At 39.7% G+C, this 18,113-nt stretch overlaps 1 protein-coding gene across 1 annotated transcript in view; it reads right to left on the reverse strand.

Moving 5' to 3' along the window:
• Positions 1 to 17,827, reverse strand: part of EXOG (exo/endonuclease G) — a 32,370-nt gene extending 14,543 nt beyond the window's left edge. The window contains exons 1-4 of the mRNA XM_044424914.1: positions 13,691 to 17,827; positions 10,458 to 10,597; positions 9,931 to 10,007; positions 6,040 to 6,154 (exon numbers count right to left, since the gene is read on the reverse strand). Coding sequence (XP_044280849.1) covers positions 6,040 to 6,154; positions 9,931 to 10,007; positions 10,458 to 10,597; positions 13,691 to 13,871 — 513 coding nt within the window. The 5' untranslated portion in view covers positions 13,872 to 17,827. The remainder of the gene's footprint in view (positions 1 to 6,039; positions 6,155 to 9,930; positions 10,008 to 10,457; positions 10,598 to 13,690) is intronic.
• Positions 17,828 to 18,113: the final 286 nt, after the last annotated feature.

Genomic DNA, 18,113 nt, shown 5'->3' on the forward strand with positions numbered 1-18,113 from the left:
AACATTCATTAGATAAAATATTCTTGGCATTTAGCCAATATTGCATAATCTTCCATTTGTAACAGAGACTGTCCAGAAGAGACAAACAGCAAAAGAAAATTTAAAAGGAAGGTGCTTGCTCTGTTGCCAACAGGAACAGGCAGAGTATAAAAATAAATTCATCAAGGTCTTATGCAGCCAGTACCCCCTAGTGAGGGGACACTGCAATGCCAACACAGTAAACCACATTAGCAGAGCTCACTGGACTTCTGTCAGACAGAGATCTGCCTCAGAAATGGCAATTACCTAACATTTTTGCAGGATACAATCAAGAGAAATAAAATTCCATCAAGATTAAGCTGCCAGAGCACATTATTCAGCTCTGCACAGTTTTCTTGCATCAAAGGCAATACTGTCAAATACATTTTTAAAAGCATCCACAGAATTTCTCTATGTGCTCCATTGACTCTTCCCTTCCTGAGAGTGCGTCATAACTCTTGAGATCTTGGTAGAATTCTCTAGACTAGAAAAAGTAAACTTAACTCACCTCAAACAATGTTACTCAGCCAAAGTTGAAGCTATACCATAGTTTCATGTCAAATCAGACTAAAGAGCCATCTAGTCAAGTTCTCTAATGGTGGCTAGACTGGTATTCCAAAAATGCCTACAACTAAGGTGGGACAGTGATAGCAATCTTCTAAGTATCATCTAATCCATTTTAAAGCTTCCAGTACTAGGTCTATCAGAGCATCCTGAGGCAGGGATGACCCCCATAAATGAATTATGCATCGCCTGGACAACATCATTCATTGGTCTAATTCCCTTCAATGTTATTTGAGGCTTCAAGATTCTAGCATTTTAAAAGTGTGTATTTCATAGGAATCATAATTTTCAAAGTGAAGTGCATTGCCAAAACATCTTTACTGATATTCAGCTTTCAGCGAATTAGGACCAAAAATACTGGGGAGAGGGATGTCTTTTTTTTCTTTTTTTACTGCAATCTTCTTATGTCAGGACTTGCAAGTATGCCATACTTCTTGCTTTAGATTATGGTCGTAGCTTCCTTTGGCTCAGTGTCTCAAGCAAAGTACTTCGCTTGCCTGAGCTGTTACATGAGCAATGATGCTCACCATTAAGTATCTTCCTACATATAACACTATTCCTACTGATATCACCTCAGGCCCATTGGACTTTTATTACAAACATCCTTTATAGAAAGGGAACTAGCTGCAGGGTTGTATAGGGTTCCTTTGCTCACCGGACTTATTTTTTAAAGGTGCAGTTGTCTTGAACAATATGAGGTGTTCACTAATTTATCTCCATTACTCTTTTCATTATTATTGTTCCTGGGTACCTTCTGTGCTGTAAGCACACAAGCAGTTTTTCTAACTGAGAAAGCTCAGACATAAGGAATCTCCATGGAACTTTGAATTATTATTAAATGCAACATGATTCCCAAAGGCTTCTGTATTCTGCTTGATGTATTCTCAGAATCTGCTTTTGCTTTGATACATATCAAAATACAGAAAACAATGAAAGCCTGTGGAAAAAAGGACAACTGGGTAGGACGGGACCTTTAGAATGGCCAGAGCTGGATGCACTAGTAGATTTCTAAATGAGTCACAGTAGTTTAGAAGACATATCTAACTTGCAAATTTCTTGACAACAGCTGAAATAAAAGTACATCCTTTCTTCCCTAAATTATACTGTTGATTTTTTTTTAAACCAGAATAACCAGGAGTAGATTTTAATTTACTTTAGCACCAGGCACCATTGATGAAAAACAGAGTAGATCCTACTAGCATGAAGTCTTTTCTGCATCTTATGTTGTTGCTGTTGCTGTTGACCCATCACAACCCCATGGACAACATTCCTCCAGGCCTTCCTGTCCTCCGCCATCCCCCGGAGTCCACTTAAGCTCACACCAACTGCTTCCGTGACTCCATCTAGCCACCTCATCCTCTGCCGTCCCTTCTTTCCTTCCTTCCTTCCTTCCTTCCTTCCTTCCTTACTTACTTACTTACTTACTTACTTATTTGGAGTGCTTGTATGCCACCCCATTTGCATAAGCCTCGGGGTGGCTTCCGACAAATAAATAACAATATACAAAAATATACAGAATTGGAAACATCCCGGAGTTAGACAAAAGCAATTTAATTTATAATTTAACAATCAATTAAAATAACATTTAAATAAAAAGGTCTTGGCCTGGCACCGAAAAGCAAATAATGACGGCGCCAGGCGGACCTCTCTGGGGGGCGCATTCCACAGATGGGGCACCACCGCAGAGAAGGCCCTCCTCCGGGTACTCACCACCTAATTTCCTTCACGGAGGGTTCCCAGAGAAGGGCCTCTGCCACTGATCTTAGAGGGCGGGAGGGCAAGTATGGACAGAGGCACTCCTTCAGGTACCCAGGTCCCAAGTCGTTTAGGGCTTTTGCCATCTATTGTTCCCAGCATTAGGCTCTTCTCCAGGGAATCCTTCCTTCTCATTAGTTGGCCAAAGTATTTGAGTTTCACCTTCAGGATCTGGCCTTCTAAAGAGCAGTCAGGACTGATGTCCTCTAGGACTGACCGGTTTGATCACCTTGCGGTCCAAAGGACTCGCAGGAGTCTCCTCCAGCACCACAATTCAAAGGCCTCAATTCTTCGGTGCTCAGCCTTCCTTATGGTCCAACTTTCACAGCCATACATTGCAACTGGGAAAGCCATAGCCTTGACTATACGCATCTTATGAGGTAGACACCAATACAGATTTTTTCCTTCCTGCCTTCATTGTTTAAAGGCAATTTTCTATGAAATGTTAACATATTCTTAGGATCCATTTGCTTTTCTATTCTGAATTACCCAGTTTGCATTCTTCTTTCAGAGACAAAGTTCTGTTTAAAAACCTTATTGCCATTTTTGGAGATGATTATTATGCCAATTTTGTGTGCTAAACAGAGAACCTGCCCAACCTATTTTGATACATTCTTGCATACCAAGAGAGGTATCATGTTAAAGAACTCTATAAAGTTAATTTATTTAGAAGAAACACAGTTTGTGACTGTTGGTTATATATTTATCCACTCCTTTATGCTTCTATAAAAGCTACTAATACTTTAGGAATCTTGTTTAATTTTTTTCCCTAAATGCTCAGATATTGGCAGGGGAAAATACCAGTACTATTATTTTAAAAATGCTTTCCCAAAGTGTGTGCATGTGTGTGTGTGATGGGGAATTTCTAATCATTTCTTGATCAATAAAAACATAAGTTTAATTTACCCCACAAGCATTCAAATTGTAGATGGGACAGTTAGCTCTTCTAAGATTTCACCCTGGCAGTTTGCAATAGCTATCATCCTTATGTCTTCCACATTTTAAAATTAAGTGAATTAACTAATTCAATTATCATTAAAATGGAAAGATAAACATAACTGAATATAATTGAAGAACAAGCAGATATTAATTAATGTGTGTGCTTAATCAGCTAATTCACACCTCACTTAGATTTAGGCTCTGTAGAATAGGAAAACCCTCCTAACCATAAGGACAATTCAGTAACTCAATGACCTAGTGAGTTTGTATAATTTCCTTCTTTTTTCTGACTTTTTCTATCTAGCATAAAGCTATAGAAGAATAGAAAAGAGTGGAAATAGCAAATCAGCACATTCTCTGATTCCGGGGGGGGGGGGGGAATGAACTATTCAACCAAAGAAGCCATTGGTTCTTTCATTGCACAAACACATTCTCATGTAGTTGGAGCAGGAATTTTTAATACACTGAGGTTAGCCTCCAAACATGTTTTAGCCCTCATTAATGAATCAACAGCAAGCACCATGTTTCTGATGTACAATGGAGAAAAACTATCTTCTGGTGTACTTTCTATGTCAATGTGCATATTAGAATCAACCTACAGATCATTTTGCTCGTACCGTGGTGTTTTATGGTAGAAGTATGTTTAACAGTGTATTTTTATACTTGTCTACTTAAAAGCATGCCCCTGGGATTTCATGTTGCTGAGATATGGCGACCCTATGACTGAAAGCCCTCCAAAATGTCCTATCCATGACAGTCCTGCTCAGCCCTTGACAACTGAAGGCTGTAGCTTCCTTTACAGAGCCGGTCCCTCTCACATCCGGTTGCCCCCTTCTCCTTCTGCCTCCAGCGTTCTCTAGCATGAGTGTTTTCCCCAGCCAGCCTTGCCTTCCCATGATGTGCCCAAAGTATGACAGACTCAGCTTTGTCATTCTTCGCTTCTGGGGAAAGCTCTGGCTTGATTTTATCTGGGACCCACTTGTTTGTCTGTCAGCCCAGGGTATTTGCAAAACTCTCCTCCAGCACCATGTTTCAAATGAATCCATTTCCTTTCTGTTAGCTTTCTTCATCACTCTGCTTTCAGACCCTCACACAGTAATCAGGAGTAAAATAGTATACACGAGCTTGGCCTTCCTCTCCATCCTTACACCTGATGATCTTTTCTTGTTCCTTCACTGCTGCCCTCCCATGTCTCAATCTACTCATTTACTCCTATTAAAATGATGTGTCACCTTTCCTGAACACTTCCTTTTAAGTTCTTCATCCATCTAGTCATTTTTGTGCGTGTTAGATTCAACATGGTTAGGTTAAAAAGAATAAAAAGATGTATGGTTATCCATGCACTCTTCAGCAATGAAAATCCTCAAACATATGTTTTACTAGTAAAGAACAAATATCAGGAGACTATCAGAATGTAGCAGCTTGTTGGAGACCACGTTCTAAATTATACATTTAATCTGAGTTAAATTTGACTGAAGCATAAGAAGAAAAATGATTACAGAAAGATACATCTAGAAACAAAAATCTGCTGGCAGACAAAAGTCACTAAACTGACATTCTCTGGAGAACAGCAATGTATAAAACAAGATGCTGTCATTTTGATTTGCTCTGGACAAAGATGGAAAACCTCCTCCTTTCTCTCCAGTGACACAGAACAGATTCTTCCTGCTGGCGTTCTCTTTTACATTTCCAAACATATATTTATATTCTCCAAATGTTTCTCTCAAGTACCAAGTGTGGTCATCAGTTTACATCTGCAACGAATGCCTTCACCAAGGCAGACAAACTGATGGCACATGCCCTGAGATACAGCAACTTCAGCCAACTTTCAGGTTTATTCCCCTCATAATGAATGAATGGAGCGAAAGAATAATGCTATCACCAGTAGTTTTATTTTGGAGGGGGATACTCTACCCAGCCAAGAGATGTAAAACTATGTCCATAAGGGGAAAAAACCAGCCATCTAAAACAATTAATGTTATAGCTGATGTTTAATATTAATAAAGTGCAGTTTATTAAAACTAGAACTGTTTTTGCTACTTGGCACAAGCACTAAAAATAGCATTAGTACAACATCTGCCCTCCTGACATTCTCAGGTTCTGTTCGTGGGGGGAGGGGTGTTTCTAGCCTACCTATGAAAGTAGGCTCAAAAGTGGAAAGGCAGTATTTAATGAAATCCCTGTTGAACAGGAAAAATCAAAACAAGGTGGTTTGACAGCTTGCAACCTTCTTCACAACTACCAGTAGTATGATAATCCTATTATTTTAAAAAGCTAATTTGTGCAATATCTTCATTTATATCGCCTTCTCAGAACTGCCACACAGCGATTATATCATTTCAACAAATCACACAACAGTTTAAAAACTTACTGATTTCTAGTGTACTGTCCTGCCTTATTTCTATGCTCAGTTCTCCCTGTTTGTCAGCAAAAGCTGCTATTGCTCTTCCAGCATAAGAATGAAATTTAAAGACTCAGCTTACTAGTCTACCCTATGCAGACAATCCCATATTTGCTTTCAACAGCTGAGGGCAGCAGAGAACAAAATCAAAACAACAGCATGGGCAAACTGTTCTTCAAGCCATACTGTTATGCTTTCTTCCCACTGTATTTACATCCCTCTTATTTCCCTCAAGTGGCTTACAGAAGTGCATTCACCACAAGTGCTGGGAGAACCTGGCTGCCTGGCAGAAAGTGACCATGACACCCATAGGCCATTAGTCCAAATAAGATGGCTAAGTTTACAAGGGTACCAGTGCTTACCTGATAGACAACTCTTTTCTTCCCATCATCATCTATCTGAGGTAACATCAAAGGTCCTGAAACAATCCAGACATCTTCAAATCTTTCAGTCAGTTCCCGACAATACATTTCTATTCTGTAAATATGCCAAACAGACTGGGTAAATGGATGGGATGGGATATGGAAGGAGGATGAAATTCCCATCATCCCAACAACAAAGGAAGGCAAGTGGGCATTTTAGAAAGGGGAGGGTATGATATTTTCCAATCTACGCATATGAAAATAAGTCTGAATGGTAAACCCAAGCCAGAAATTGGTAAACATAATCTATGATATTTAGCTTTTTCCCATGTGAAGTTATAGCTCTGCATCCTGATCAAAATTTAGTCTCCAGTTTGTTTTTCATCATTCTTAGAAAATTATTTTTTATCACCATCCCTAGATAATGCTGTTTTCCCTTCATTCGCAGGTATCTTCTCATACAGGCCAGGCGTGGCTGTCTGAGGTACCATTGTGCTACAAAGTATCATAATTCAATTGTATTTTTCCTACTAAGTTTTAAAACATATTTCATTTTTATAGACCAAGAGAGGCAAATTTAAATTTCTAAACATTTGCTCAAATGTGCCAGAAACTTAAATTTTAGAAATGCAACCACCACATGCTAAAAAAAACCCCCTCAAAAACTGGTGGTGTGTACCAATTGTGTTCAAGGACTCAAAAACAAACTTTAAAGGGGATCATTGTAGGAACTGCAGCCTCATGAAGCAATCCTGAAACACTTATTTTTCCAGCGCATTCATTCCTAATCCGAGATACGTATTCAAAATGATGATTTCTGTTTAATCTTTGCTATATTCAGAGGTGTCCTTGGTAGTCAAAAGCATCTTTCATCGACTTAGAATGAGACTTTCAGGACAGAAGGCACTCAATAAGCTACTGATTGAGCAAAGAACAAGTACAAATAGCACTGCTGCTAATGACACAACTAAATCAAGGCAAAAGGGAAGCTACTAGCCAACATGCACAGAGGCAAAGGGGAAGCTGCATAACACAAACAAGTAAACGACAGAACATGAGAACTAGGAATCGAGACAAAGTTGAAACCTAATTGAATAGCTAAACATCACAATACTTGCTGTGAGTAAACTAAAGTAGACTGAAATGGGAAATCTTCAGTCAGTCAAAAACACAAGGTGTTTCACTCCAGGAATGACATACTCAGAAGACGCTGAGTGGTTCTGCTGCTGAGGCCAGGTTGCAGCATAAGCAGAACGGGGCTATAATGCAATATCTGACCAAATTGTATCAATCAGAATTTGGGGAAAACCTATCAACATAACCATCATTCAAGTCTACACTCGAACAACAAATGCGAAACAAGAAGAAACTGAAAACGTTTATGCAAGCACCTAAGAGGAAATTGATAGCACGCCAAATAAGACCTGTGGTACATTGTAAGAGACTGGAATGCAAATGCAGGAAATAAAAGTAGAAACAAATGTTGTATGAGAATTTGGCCTATAAATTCAGGAGGACAAATAGAATTCTGTGAATCCACCAGTCTTTTTTAGTTCAGGCAACTGATCAGATGACTGTACACACAGACATCACCAGATTGCCAATAGAGAATTCAAACAGATTACATAGCTGGAGTAATAGACGCAGATGTGCTGTATTCTTGGAGCAGATTGTGGTAGTGGCCATGAACTATTAATATTAAAAAACAGAGTAAAGCTGGAAAAGATCACCAACAGTAGTGCCAAAACTCAACTTACATAACACTCCTGTAGAATTTAAAGTCCACATAAAGAAGAGATTTGCACCACGGTACTCAATTAACTATGAACCAGAAAAACTGACTTGAAACCAGAGATATTATTTTGGAAGAAGGCCTTGTAGAAAAAAAGAAAGAAAAAACCTAGATGGATGATGGAAGAAACTTTCACAATTTCAAAGGACAGGCAAGAAGCAGAAGAACAAGGTGACAGAAATAGGTTCAGAATACTGCAACTTTTCATCAACTATCACACAGAGACCAAAAGAACTATTACGATGTCCAGTGCAAAGAAATGAAAGAGAACAACAAAAGAGGCAAATAAAAGTCCCCTTCCAGAAAATCCAAGAAATCAATGGGAAATTCAAACCTAGATTAGGAATGCTGAAAGACTAGCAGGGGAACATACTATCTAACAAGGATAAAATAAAGAGAAGGTGGAAAGAATATACAGATGAACTATACAGAAGATATGAAAGGATGCTAGACTCCTTCAAAGAGGAATCCTAGAAGAACTTGCAATATCAGAAAATGAAGTGAAAGCTGCTCTGAAAGCACATGAAAGGAATAAAGCGCCCAAAGGAGACAGTGGATCAACAGAACAATTGCAAGCTGTGGAGATTAAATTAGTCCTAACAGGAATATGCCAACAAATATGGAAAGTAAAACCATGGCCCACAGATGGGAAAGGTTCACATTCCAATATCCAAGAAAGGAGTACAGCAACTGTAGGAGCATTATGTTTGGGAGTATAAGCAGGGCAGTGAAGAAAGCTGAGAGGAAGAAAATGGATGTTTGAAACATGGTGCTGGAGAGCTTTGTGAATTCCCAGGACCAACAGAAAGGGAAACAAGTGGCTCCTAGACCAAATCAGGCAGAAAGCAAAAATGACAAAACTGAGGCACATCATGAGAAGGTAAGGCTTATTAGAAAAGACAATCATGCTAGGGAAAATCAAAGGCAGAAGAGGAAGGCCAGTTATGGGATGCTGTGATTCCATAAAAGAAGCCCTGTGCAGCTTTGAGCATACAAGTGCCGAGCAGGGTTGTCAAATATAGGGCATTTTGTAGGGCATTATAATTCATAGGGTCACCATAACTCAGACAACTTCACAGCACCTAATAAACATTTTAGAAATTGAGTTCTAGATTTTATGGCTATTTTATCTATTTGTGTTGTATTGCATGTTCTATTGTATTGTAATCTTTTAAATCCATAGATCGTGTTTTATATTTTAAATTTCTGTACAGCATTGTAGTGTTTCAACTGTTTGTAATCTGCCCAGAGAACATTGGTTACTGGGCAGATAACAATATAATAAATAAACCATTCCTTGATGGCTTCATGCTTGTGTTATTATTTTGTTTGCACCTTGGTTTGCACTTTATATCCCACTGAGCCACTGAAGATATCAACACCCTCTTTGAACCCTTTAGATGTGAGAAGATAGCACCTTGTTTTCATTTTAATGAATAATAGAAACAGTACTCTGTGCATTGCTGAGTGAGCAGAAATAAGAGTATTTGTTTGCAAGTAAGAGGCAAGGGACCTTTCATGAATTCACCCACATTAGTAACTACCAAATTAACAGAAACCATTTTCATACTGTTTCCCCTGCTTGAAGCAAGCTAATTCTATTTCTGTGGCACTATGTGTCTAATTAATTGAATTTTTTTCCATGCACTGGATTTGTATGCTTTAAACTGTTGCTCTATGAGCCTTCAGGATATAAGAGATTATAAATCTCAATAAATAAATATCTGAACCCTGTACAAAGGCTTAACATGCCTATCACTTGCCCTGAGCAATATTATTCTCATTGCATAAACTCACTGCATAAACACATTGTAGCCAGTGTTCTGGCTAGACCATCAGAATACCAATAATATGTTGTTCCTCTTCTCCTAGAGACAAAAACTGTCACACTTTTTTCTTGCTTATTTCTCCTCCTTTAGCTTTGAGATGTTTCTTTATGTTTTATAATTCTCTCCATTTTTACTGAAACATGATTAAGAGTGCAATTCTATGCCTGTTTAAAAAGGAAAAAAGTCCTACAGCTTCCAGCATTCCACATTCAGCATGACTGGCTGTGTTTGAATTTTACAGTGTACTTAGTTGATCTAGCAAGAACCTACCTATTCCAGAATCCAGCATTATTCTCATAGTTCTGAGGTACTATGTTGGACAGATAAAACGTTTCTGCCATGGCTTTCTATATGAAAAACAGAATTGCAATTGAATTTTAGATGGATGTCTAGGCCTACTTAAGCACTTAGAATTAACCAGAATAAAGTGATTAGAATAATGTTCTTTCAGAGGCAGCAACCAATAAGAACAATGAAACACAGAACAGCAATGGCATATCATCATTTAATTGTATGTTGCATAATAATTCAAAACTGGATTCCTCTGTCTCCTTTTGCAATTACTTAGTCTTCTCCTGCTCACTATGAGCTAGGTAAAAGCTGAAATATTAACCCCTGACCACAAAGCACTTTGACAACCCTGTGATAGAATCAGGTATTATGAATGCTTTTCCATTCCCATGTTTTTGAGTACTACCTTGTTCTGCTGAAAATGTCATGGTGCAAATTATTTTCAGTATACTCTCCCCCCGCCCTTAAAAAAACAAGGAGAGAAAAAAAATAAGCAGCAGTCCTACTGGTGAGTATTTGTTATCCCCTGCTGGTGCCATATGGCCTCGTGACCAGCCACTCCCGATGTAGTCTTCATTCATGGCACTGAACATTGGAGGGATGCTAGGATCAGGTCTAAATTTACAATGTTTTCTGTCTGCATTGCCTGAGGAACAAGATAACAAACAGTGTGGTAACCTTTCAATTAAAAAGAAAAGAAAAGCCTGCACAGAAAACCACTTTAAAAACTTCAGAATGAAAAAGGAGATTCTGTGCCCTATTCTAGGATACACATTCGACTGACATTGAGCACTTGCTATGCTCGTTGAGCCTCTTTATTATTCTGTGTGAAATGAGGTCGTGTACCCAAGACTTTTATGCAACTCCACAAGACAGGCAAGACTGCAGAGACAGTAATCCGCTTTTGAGGGAAAGTTCTCCTCTATTACTCATGTTTCTCACTGAGAAACCTGAGAAGCTTTAGATGAATTGGGGGTTGCCCTACAGACTTTGGGGCAGGAAGACTCAATAATTCATCTCGAGCCTTTCAAAATATTCAAAGAACCCTAGGCTTGAAGTATCAATATCCCAGCTGCATTGTCACAAACATATACCTTATGATTCCATAGGCTTTCCATATTGATTACATGTTAGAATCCCTTATCTAACTCACGCTGAATTACTTATGATGAAAGATTCAGTGCATATAAGTTGCCTTATATTTTAAGAACTTGAGACTTAGAAGTGTAAGCGTAGCAGGCTTTCAGATCACACTCTTTTACTAATAGTCTGCGGCATTGTGCTGGTGTAGCACGATATGAAGATAGCTGTACCCACTGAAGCTAAAGACAATGTTATTACAAAGTACAGTTGCAGCATGAATCAGAGATTCACAGGAAAAGGTATGGAGTGGAAGTGGTGACATTACGTGTATCCTATGCAGGCCAACAGAGTCAGGCATCCCCTTTTAGTGGGTAATGTCGAAACCACAAAAGAGGTTATTAATAAAACACCAGGCGTTTCAAGTGACAACAGCAATAAAGCAAACGGGTCTCACAGAGCAGGACACACAAGAGAAAATAGGTAAGTTTGCATGTTCAGGGAAGAAAAATAAGCCACTGTATCTCATTTTCCCATTCCCATTGTGTCTATCCGTGGGGAATCATCAGGATGGCAGCCAGTAATGAGCGGAGTCCCCCAGGGCTCAGTTCTGGGACTGATTCTGTTCAACCATTTTATCAATGACCTGAAGGAGGGGATAGCCGGTCTGTTGACTAAACCTGCGGGTGATACCAAAGTAGGGATGGTGAGCACAACTGAGGAACAGGTGATCTGGATCAAGAAGAGTCTAGACAGGCTGTGGAATTGGGTGGGGGACATTCAATGTGGATAAGTGCAAAGTCTTGCACTTGGGACACAGGAATAGGTGTCACGGGTACAGGATGGGGGACAAGCAGCTGCAGAGCAGCACCTCTGAAAGGGATCTTGCGGTACTTGTCGGCAGCAGGCGGAACATGAGCCAGCAGTATGACATGGCGGTTAAGAAGGCAAATGCCACCCTTGGATGTATAGCCAGAAGCGTGGCTTCCAGATCTAGGGAGGTGTTGCTACCACTTTACGTGATTCTGATGTGCCCACAACAGGAGTACTGCAGCCAGTTCTGGACTCCTATAATATGGAGACATAGTTAGGTTAGAATCAGTTCAGCACAGGGTCAAAAGAATGGTAGCCGGGTTCGGTTCGGAGGGATGACATATGAGGAGAGATTGAGCGAACTGGGTCTTTTCAGTCTGGCAAAGAGGAAACTCCGAGGGGATCCTTTAGCAACTTATAGGTGTATGAAGGGATGTCATGTGGAGGAGGGCTGTGGCCAGTTCTTCCCTGGAGGGCGGGACGCATTCCAATGGGGCAAAGCTCAAGAAGCCATGCTTCAGGCTGGATGTCAGGAAGACCTTCCTGATGGTTAGGACCCCTAGGATATGGAATGGGCTTCCAAGGAAGGTAGTTGAGGCCCCAACAGTGAGGGTGTTCAAGGAAGGAGTGGACAATCACATGTTGGGGATTGCATGAGTGCAACTGGAAGTCAGACTAGATGGCTCAGGAGGCACCTTCTGACTCACTTTGTTTCCATGTTTCTGTTCTGCATGCGCTAGTCATATGTGGCTGAACTATTATAATTATCTTCACCAGGCATGGTTGGTTATGTTTTCTGAAGCCAGCAAAGGTGGGGATAATTTACAAACCACCAAACAGCAAACCACCTACCCCCAACCCTCACCAAGCTCAAACAACACACTGAACTATTTCTGGCAAAAGTTACTGTGATAATTTGGCAGCATGCACAGCTATCTTCCTTCTCCAATTGTGCCAATCTGAACATTGGATTCACACAACAACTCACCATGAGCAGCCAGCCATGTTTGGCTGTCATGGTGTTTTAACCCAGACCATTTTTGTAGCATGACCTAGTTTTGGGGAACAAGTCAGAAACGCACCCATGCTTGTAGGATTTTTCATGACCCCAATGGGTTTTGTTATCCAACCCAAGGAGACCAATTGCAATGTGATTTCTTGGGACTACAGAGGCTACAGTGCCACTTGACAAGAGAAGCAGTAAAGCTGGTACCACCTGCTTCTCACAGTTTTCCAGTCACTGCTCTTCCACTGATGACTAAATGGCTCTTTCAAAGGATCATCACTCATTCTTTAGCTTAAAAAAGTGCTCCAAAAATGCACAAGTGGGGTCTTACTTTTGTTGACCCTTTGCAAGTGCAGACTCTAAACCATCACACTGATGTTGCATCCCAGCATAAAACATGGCCTGATCCTATTTTGAGAGAGACAGACTCCCTGTCCTTATTTTGCTTGCAGCTTAAAGATATTACTCTTAAGGTATTCTGAAGAATTTTCTTGATTATAACCAGAATTTAATTTCTTGTTGCCACTGCCAACTCAATCTGTAGGAAACTGTGCTTTTAAAAGAGCAGAACTGTTATCCATCAAAAGCTTGTGTATGTGGGCACCAGAATTTATCTGCATGGAGAATTTGCATATTTCCTCAAAAGTAAGTTCTACTGTATTCACTGTATTTCACTAATGCTCACTCCCATATAAGTGTAGACAGTAATGCAGCCTGAATGCAGTGATTGCATGATGAGGATAAATCTTCTTATCAGTTATTCACATGTGACCAGCAAAGTACTTCTAACAAACAAGGAAACTGTAATAATAAGGCAGACAAATACAAAAGTACACCTACCCAAGGTTTTATGTTTAGAAATATGTTCAATCACCCAACTAGGTATCCGCTTTGCCTGATCATAAGACAGTGCATGATTAGTGTAACATTTGATCTGGGTTCCAGATGCAGGAAAGCCATACTTTTTCAAGACAGACTCTGTCACAGGTTCTAAGAGAGAAACAAACATAATAACACCCATAGAAAAGGTGACAAAAATGCATCAAATTCCTAAGAAGCAGAACTGCATACATGAGTTGTGCTAATAATAACAGCAGTGTCTGAATTTTTCCTTCAGATTTACATTGTGCTTATGTTTGTTTTAAAAGCTATTGCTGCCAGTCCTAAGCCTTCAGGATTAGGGCTGGGTATATATATATGAAATACTACCACAAGTTTGGGGTTAGGATTAGGAACATGGAAAGTACTTAAGAGTATATTTAAATAATAAATAAAGTTGGAAGTGAAAAAGTTATACAAAATAAATAAATTACCCTTTAAAATGCAAGATGGCCATTTTTTTCTAACAAGATTCTTGTGCCTTTAGTTCAGGGATACAGAATATGTAGCCTTCCAGATGTTGATAGACTGCAACCTCCATCAACCCTAGCATAATGGGAGTTGCAGTCCAACAACATAGTGCTTACATGTTCCCCATTCTTTGGTTGGTATGGGTGTGTAAGAAATCAACAGCTGTTACATTTCCCATCATGAAAATTATAGAGATGGAAAAACTATCAACTGGATCATTTGTTTGTCATGCAACTGATAAAAACTAATGCACTGTCAACCAAAAAACTTGGTAAAAATACTGCTAATTCTCGTGTGGGCAAAATTCAAAGTGAATATGATTACCTAGGCCTGAGCCCTTTAAGTAAAACCATCTGCTTCCATGCCAGCTTGCCCACTTAAAAGATCTGCTGGAGAGCATTTTCTTCATGCTTTAACAGTGGCTAAGTCATAACTGACTGGGGCATGGGAAAGGGCCTTCACTGTAGCTGTACCTAGATTATAGAATTCACTACAATGGTCTATTTGGCCCACTCTCCTCTTATATTTGCAAGATGGCTAGGGCATTGTTATTTTGGCAGATTTCCTTTAAAGTTGAAGATTCTTTTCTGGCTGCCGAGGTAATTATTCTTTTGGGGTGTTTAAGACTGGTTTTATCTGTTGCACCTGTCTCTGTTCATTCTGTGTATTATTGTTTAATTTATGTTGGATTTTATTGATTTTAAAATCTTGTAAGCCATCCTGAGTGCTGCAAATGCAGTGGAAGGGTAGAATGCAATTATATTCATCATCATCATCCTCATCCTCATCATCATGTAGTAATAAAGCAAAGAAACACAGAAAGTTACCTTATACCAAGTCGATCATTGGTCCATCTTGCTCAATACTGCCTATCTCAGGAGCCATTTATTATGGATTATGAAAATCAGTTTTTTAATTAAATTTATGCATCCTTTCCCACTGCAAAAAGCAGTTTCAAAGCAACTCACAAATACAAATACCAAAATCCATGATTATAGCAGAAAAAACATAAAATCAATAATCCATAATCAGCACAATAATACAAAAACACAAAATCTAAACATAATGCATTATGAAAAGTGTTCATCCCCAACATACAAAATCTCTCCCCACTCTTCCCACATAAACTCAGTCAAGTTTGAACAGCACAGTTGGGCCATAACTTATGTCCAACTGCCTGGAAAAGACGTGTGTCTTTCCTGGTGCTGAATGCAAGAAGAGCTTCCTAAGGGTTAGCATTGCATTAATATCTATATTCCATCTCTACTACAAGGCACTCAAGGCAGCCTGCTCTGTCTCCTCACCCATTCTATCTTCAGAGGAAACCATTGAGGCAGATTAGGCTAACAGGAAGTGATTAGCCCAAAGTCACACAGTGAGCACATATCTGAACCTCCATCTCCTCATTTCTTCTCCAATACTCTAACCACTATGTAATATGGACTTATCCCAAGGCATTGTGCATAGAAAACAAAGTACAGGATGGATGGACTTTTGGTGTGATGGGGCAAGTCAGTTTTTAGGCTCTAATGGTAGAGGATGGCAACCCTAAAAGATCACCCAAACACCAAGAATTTTAAAGAGAGTTTGCTAAGAACTCACTTCACTTTTCACGTTTTTTTAAAATTCAGTGTGTTGAAAGTGACAAATGGACAATTCATTGCATACTATAATCTTTTGCCCACCACTTCAGATTGATTTTTATGATAACAGTAATACAAATACACTTAAGTTACCATAAAATGAAAAATATGTCATCACTAGCAATTAACTACTGGTGTGACAAGAGCCAGAGAAAACCACTTCCCCAATACACTGTTGATTGATTTTCATTGTTTGCAGGGAGAGAGGAGGTGGATGTTATTTTTAATTCAATTTATATTTAACAATTTATGAATAAACCACAGGTTGCTTTGATTTTATGCCATAGTAAAATAATTTGTTTGCCTTTCAAAAAAAATGTTACTTTTAATATCTATTTGCCTTTGTGCAATACAAGTATGTTATTTCAAACTGGAACGCATAAACCTATTCTCTATTCTGTTGTACACAATGTTTTCAGTGTGTGCTTTAAAACATAAGTAGTATAACTCCCATGGTTTTTAAGTAACATAATTCCCATGGGCCTAAAATGTCATAATAATGCAAGAAATATTTCCAGTAGAGTTTTGTATTTTCTTTAGAAACTGGTGACAGCATTCTATGAAAAGTGTAGGACAGTGATTCTCAAACATTCTGTCCCCCACCCTGCCTGTTGGCACAGACCACTTGAAAATTGCTCGCAATATCAGCAGAACTCTTAAATGTTTTATTATACAAATCAAAGCACACACATAATCCATATTTTAATAACATCTTTCCATCTGCAGGGGCATCATCTTCAAAATCTGTTTAGTATGAAAACCACAGGCCCTAAACCAGGACATCATGAAGTGTCCTTTTAAATGATACATATATAGGGGGAAATGATGAGATTGCATCCATGTTGTGTTATATCAGTGAGGAACCCTAGGCCTCAATCAACGTGTTTTGATTTCTCTTATTAGAAAAAAATTAATCAAGTCCAGTGTTGAGTACTTTTATTTTTTACCATAATTTATTTTTCATTGTTCCTCAGCCTTTCTGCAGATCACTTAAAGAACTTGGGAATCACAAGCTGAGAACTTCATGTACTTCTGAGGCTGCAGTGCTGCTGAGACTGAGCAGCCTGAATGGAAGATCCCTCAGCCTCAGCTAGGAGCGGGCTAAAACCCAAATTATTATTAAATTTAAAAGTAATCACTAAGAGGGATCTGTGTTAGAAGAAATGTTCACGTTTATATCACTGATTGGATACTGTAGAAATCCAAAAACTGAATTAGACAAACTTTTGGTCTAATTCAACAGAGCTCTTCTTATATTCTAATTACATCTACATATAACCAAGACAATAAAAACTAAAAACACTGTTTGGAGCAAATTAAACTGTATGAACAATTAAAAAAAAAAACAGATGCCACTGACTGTTCACACAAAATGCTCCACCCACTACCTAAAAGTGAGCAAAATGTGTGGGAAGGAGAGGATGCACCACAATCTTGAAACTGTCAAAATCAGGCTGTTACTTGATCCTTCTTGACAAATTTCCTTTTTTTTTTTTTAAAGATGTCAACACATCGCCAGTCTGTGATTTTTGACAGATTTATGTAGCACACACTAAATGCACACTCTCACAAGCATCTACATTGGTTCAGAGGCCAAAATGGTAAACGACAGAACCAAGCAGCTAGAGTTGTTAACATTTCTACACAAGGTTTAAAGGCCTACAAAAATGATACACTAATGCTTCCCATACAGCCCACAGACATCCTTCCTGACCTTGTGGCCCCACTATTTACTGTTCTTCTGTCCATACCTGTGTGTTTGAAAACAGGCCTATAGTTATCTGCAATAAAACTGCAAGAGGTACAAAATGCTAGCAAGTGAACTGAGGCATACTATGATTCGATTTCATTTATAGTCCATCCTCTTTAGCAAGGAACCCAGGTGGGCTTGCAGAGTCCTTCCCTCTTCATTTTCCTCTCCTATCTCACAACGACCCTGTAAGGTAGGCTCGGCCAGGAGACGGTGCCTGGCTCAAAGCCACCTAGCAAGTTCCAGGGCCGGGCGGGGCCTGGCGCCCGGACCTCCCGAGCCCCGGGCCAGAGTGACCCTGCGGCCCGTGCCGCTGGCGCTCGAGGGCGTCTCCCCCGCGTGAGCTGGCACGGGCCTGAGCACAGGAAGGCTTCTGCGCGACTACTCGGGAGTAAGGCGCTCAGGTGTCAGAGCTCGGGCCTGCATCATTCTTTTGCTGCGGAGGCAATAACCGCGCACTGGAGTACGCGCCGCCCCTTCATGCGACGCGACGGGCCGGGCCGGGCCGGGCCGGGCCGGC

The sequence above is a fragment of the Varanus komodoensis genome, unplaced genomic scaffold (genome assembly GCF_004798865.1).
Source record: "Varanus komodoensis strain SLA01 unplaced genomic scaffold, ASM479886v1 scaffold15, whole genome shotgun sequence".
Lineage (NCBI taxonomy): Eukaryota > Metazoa > Chordata > Lepidosauria > Squamata > Varanidae > Varanus > Varanus komodoensis.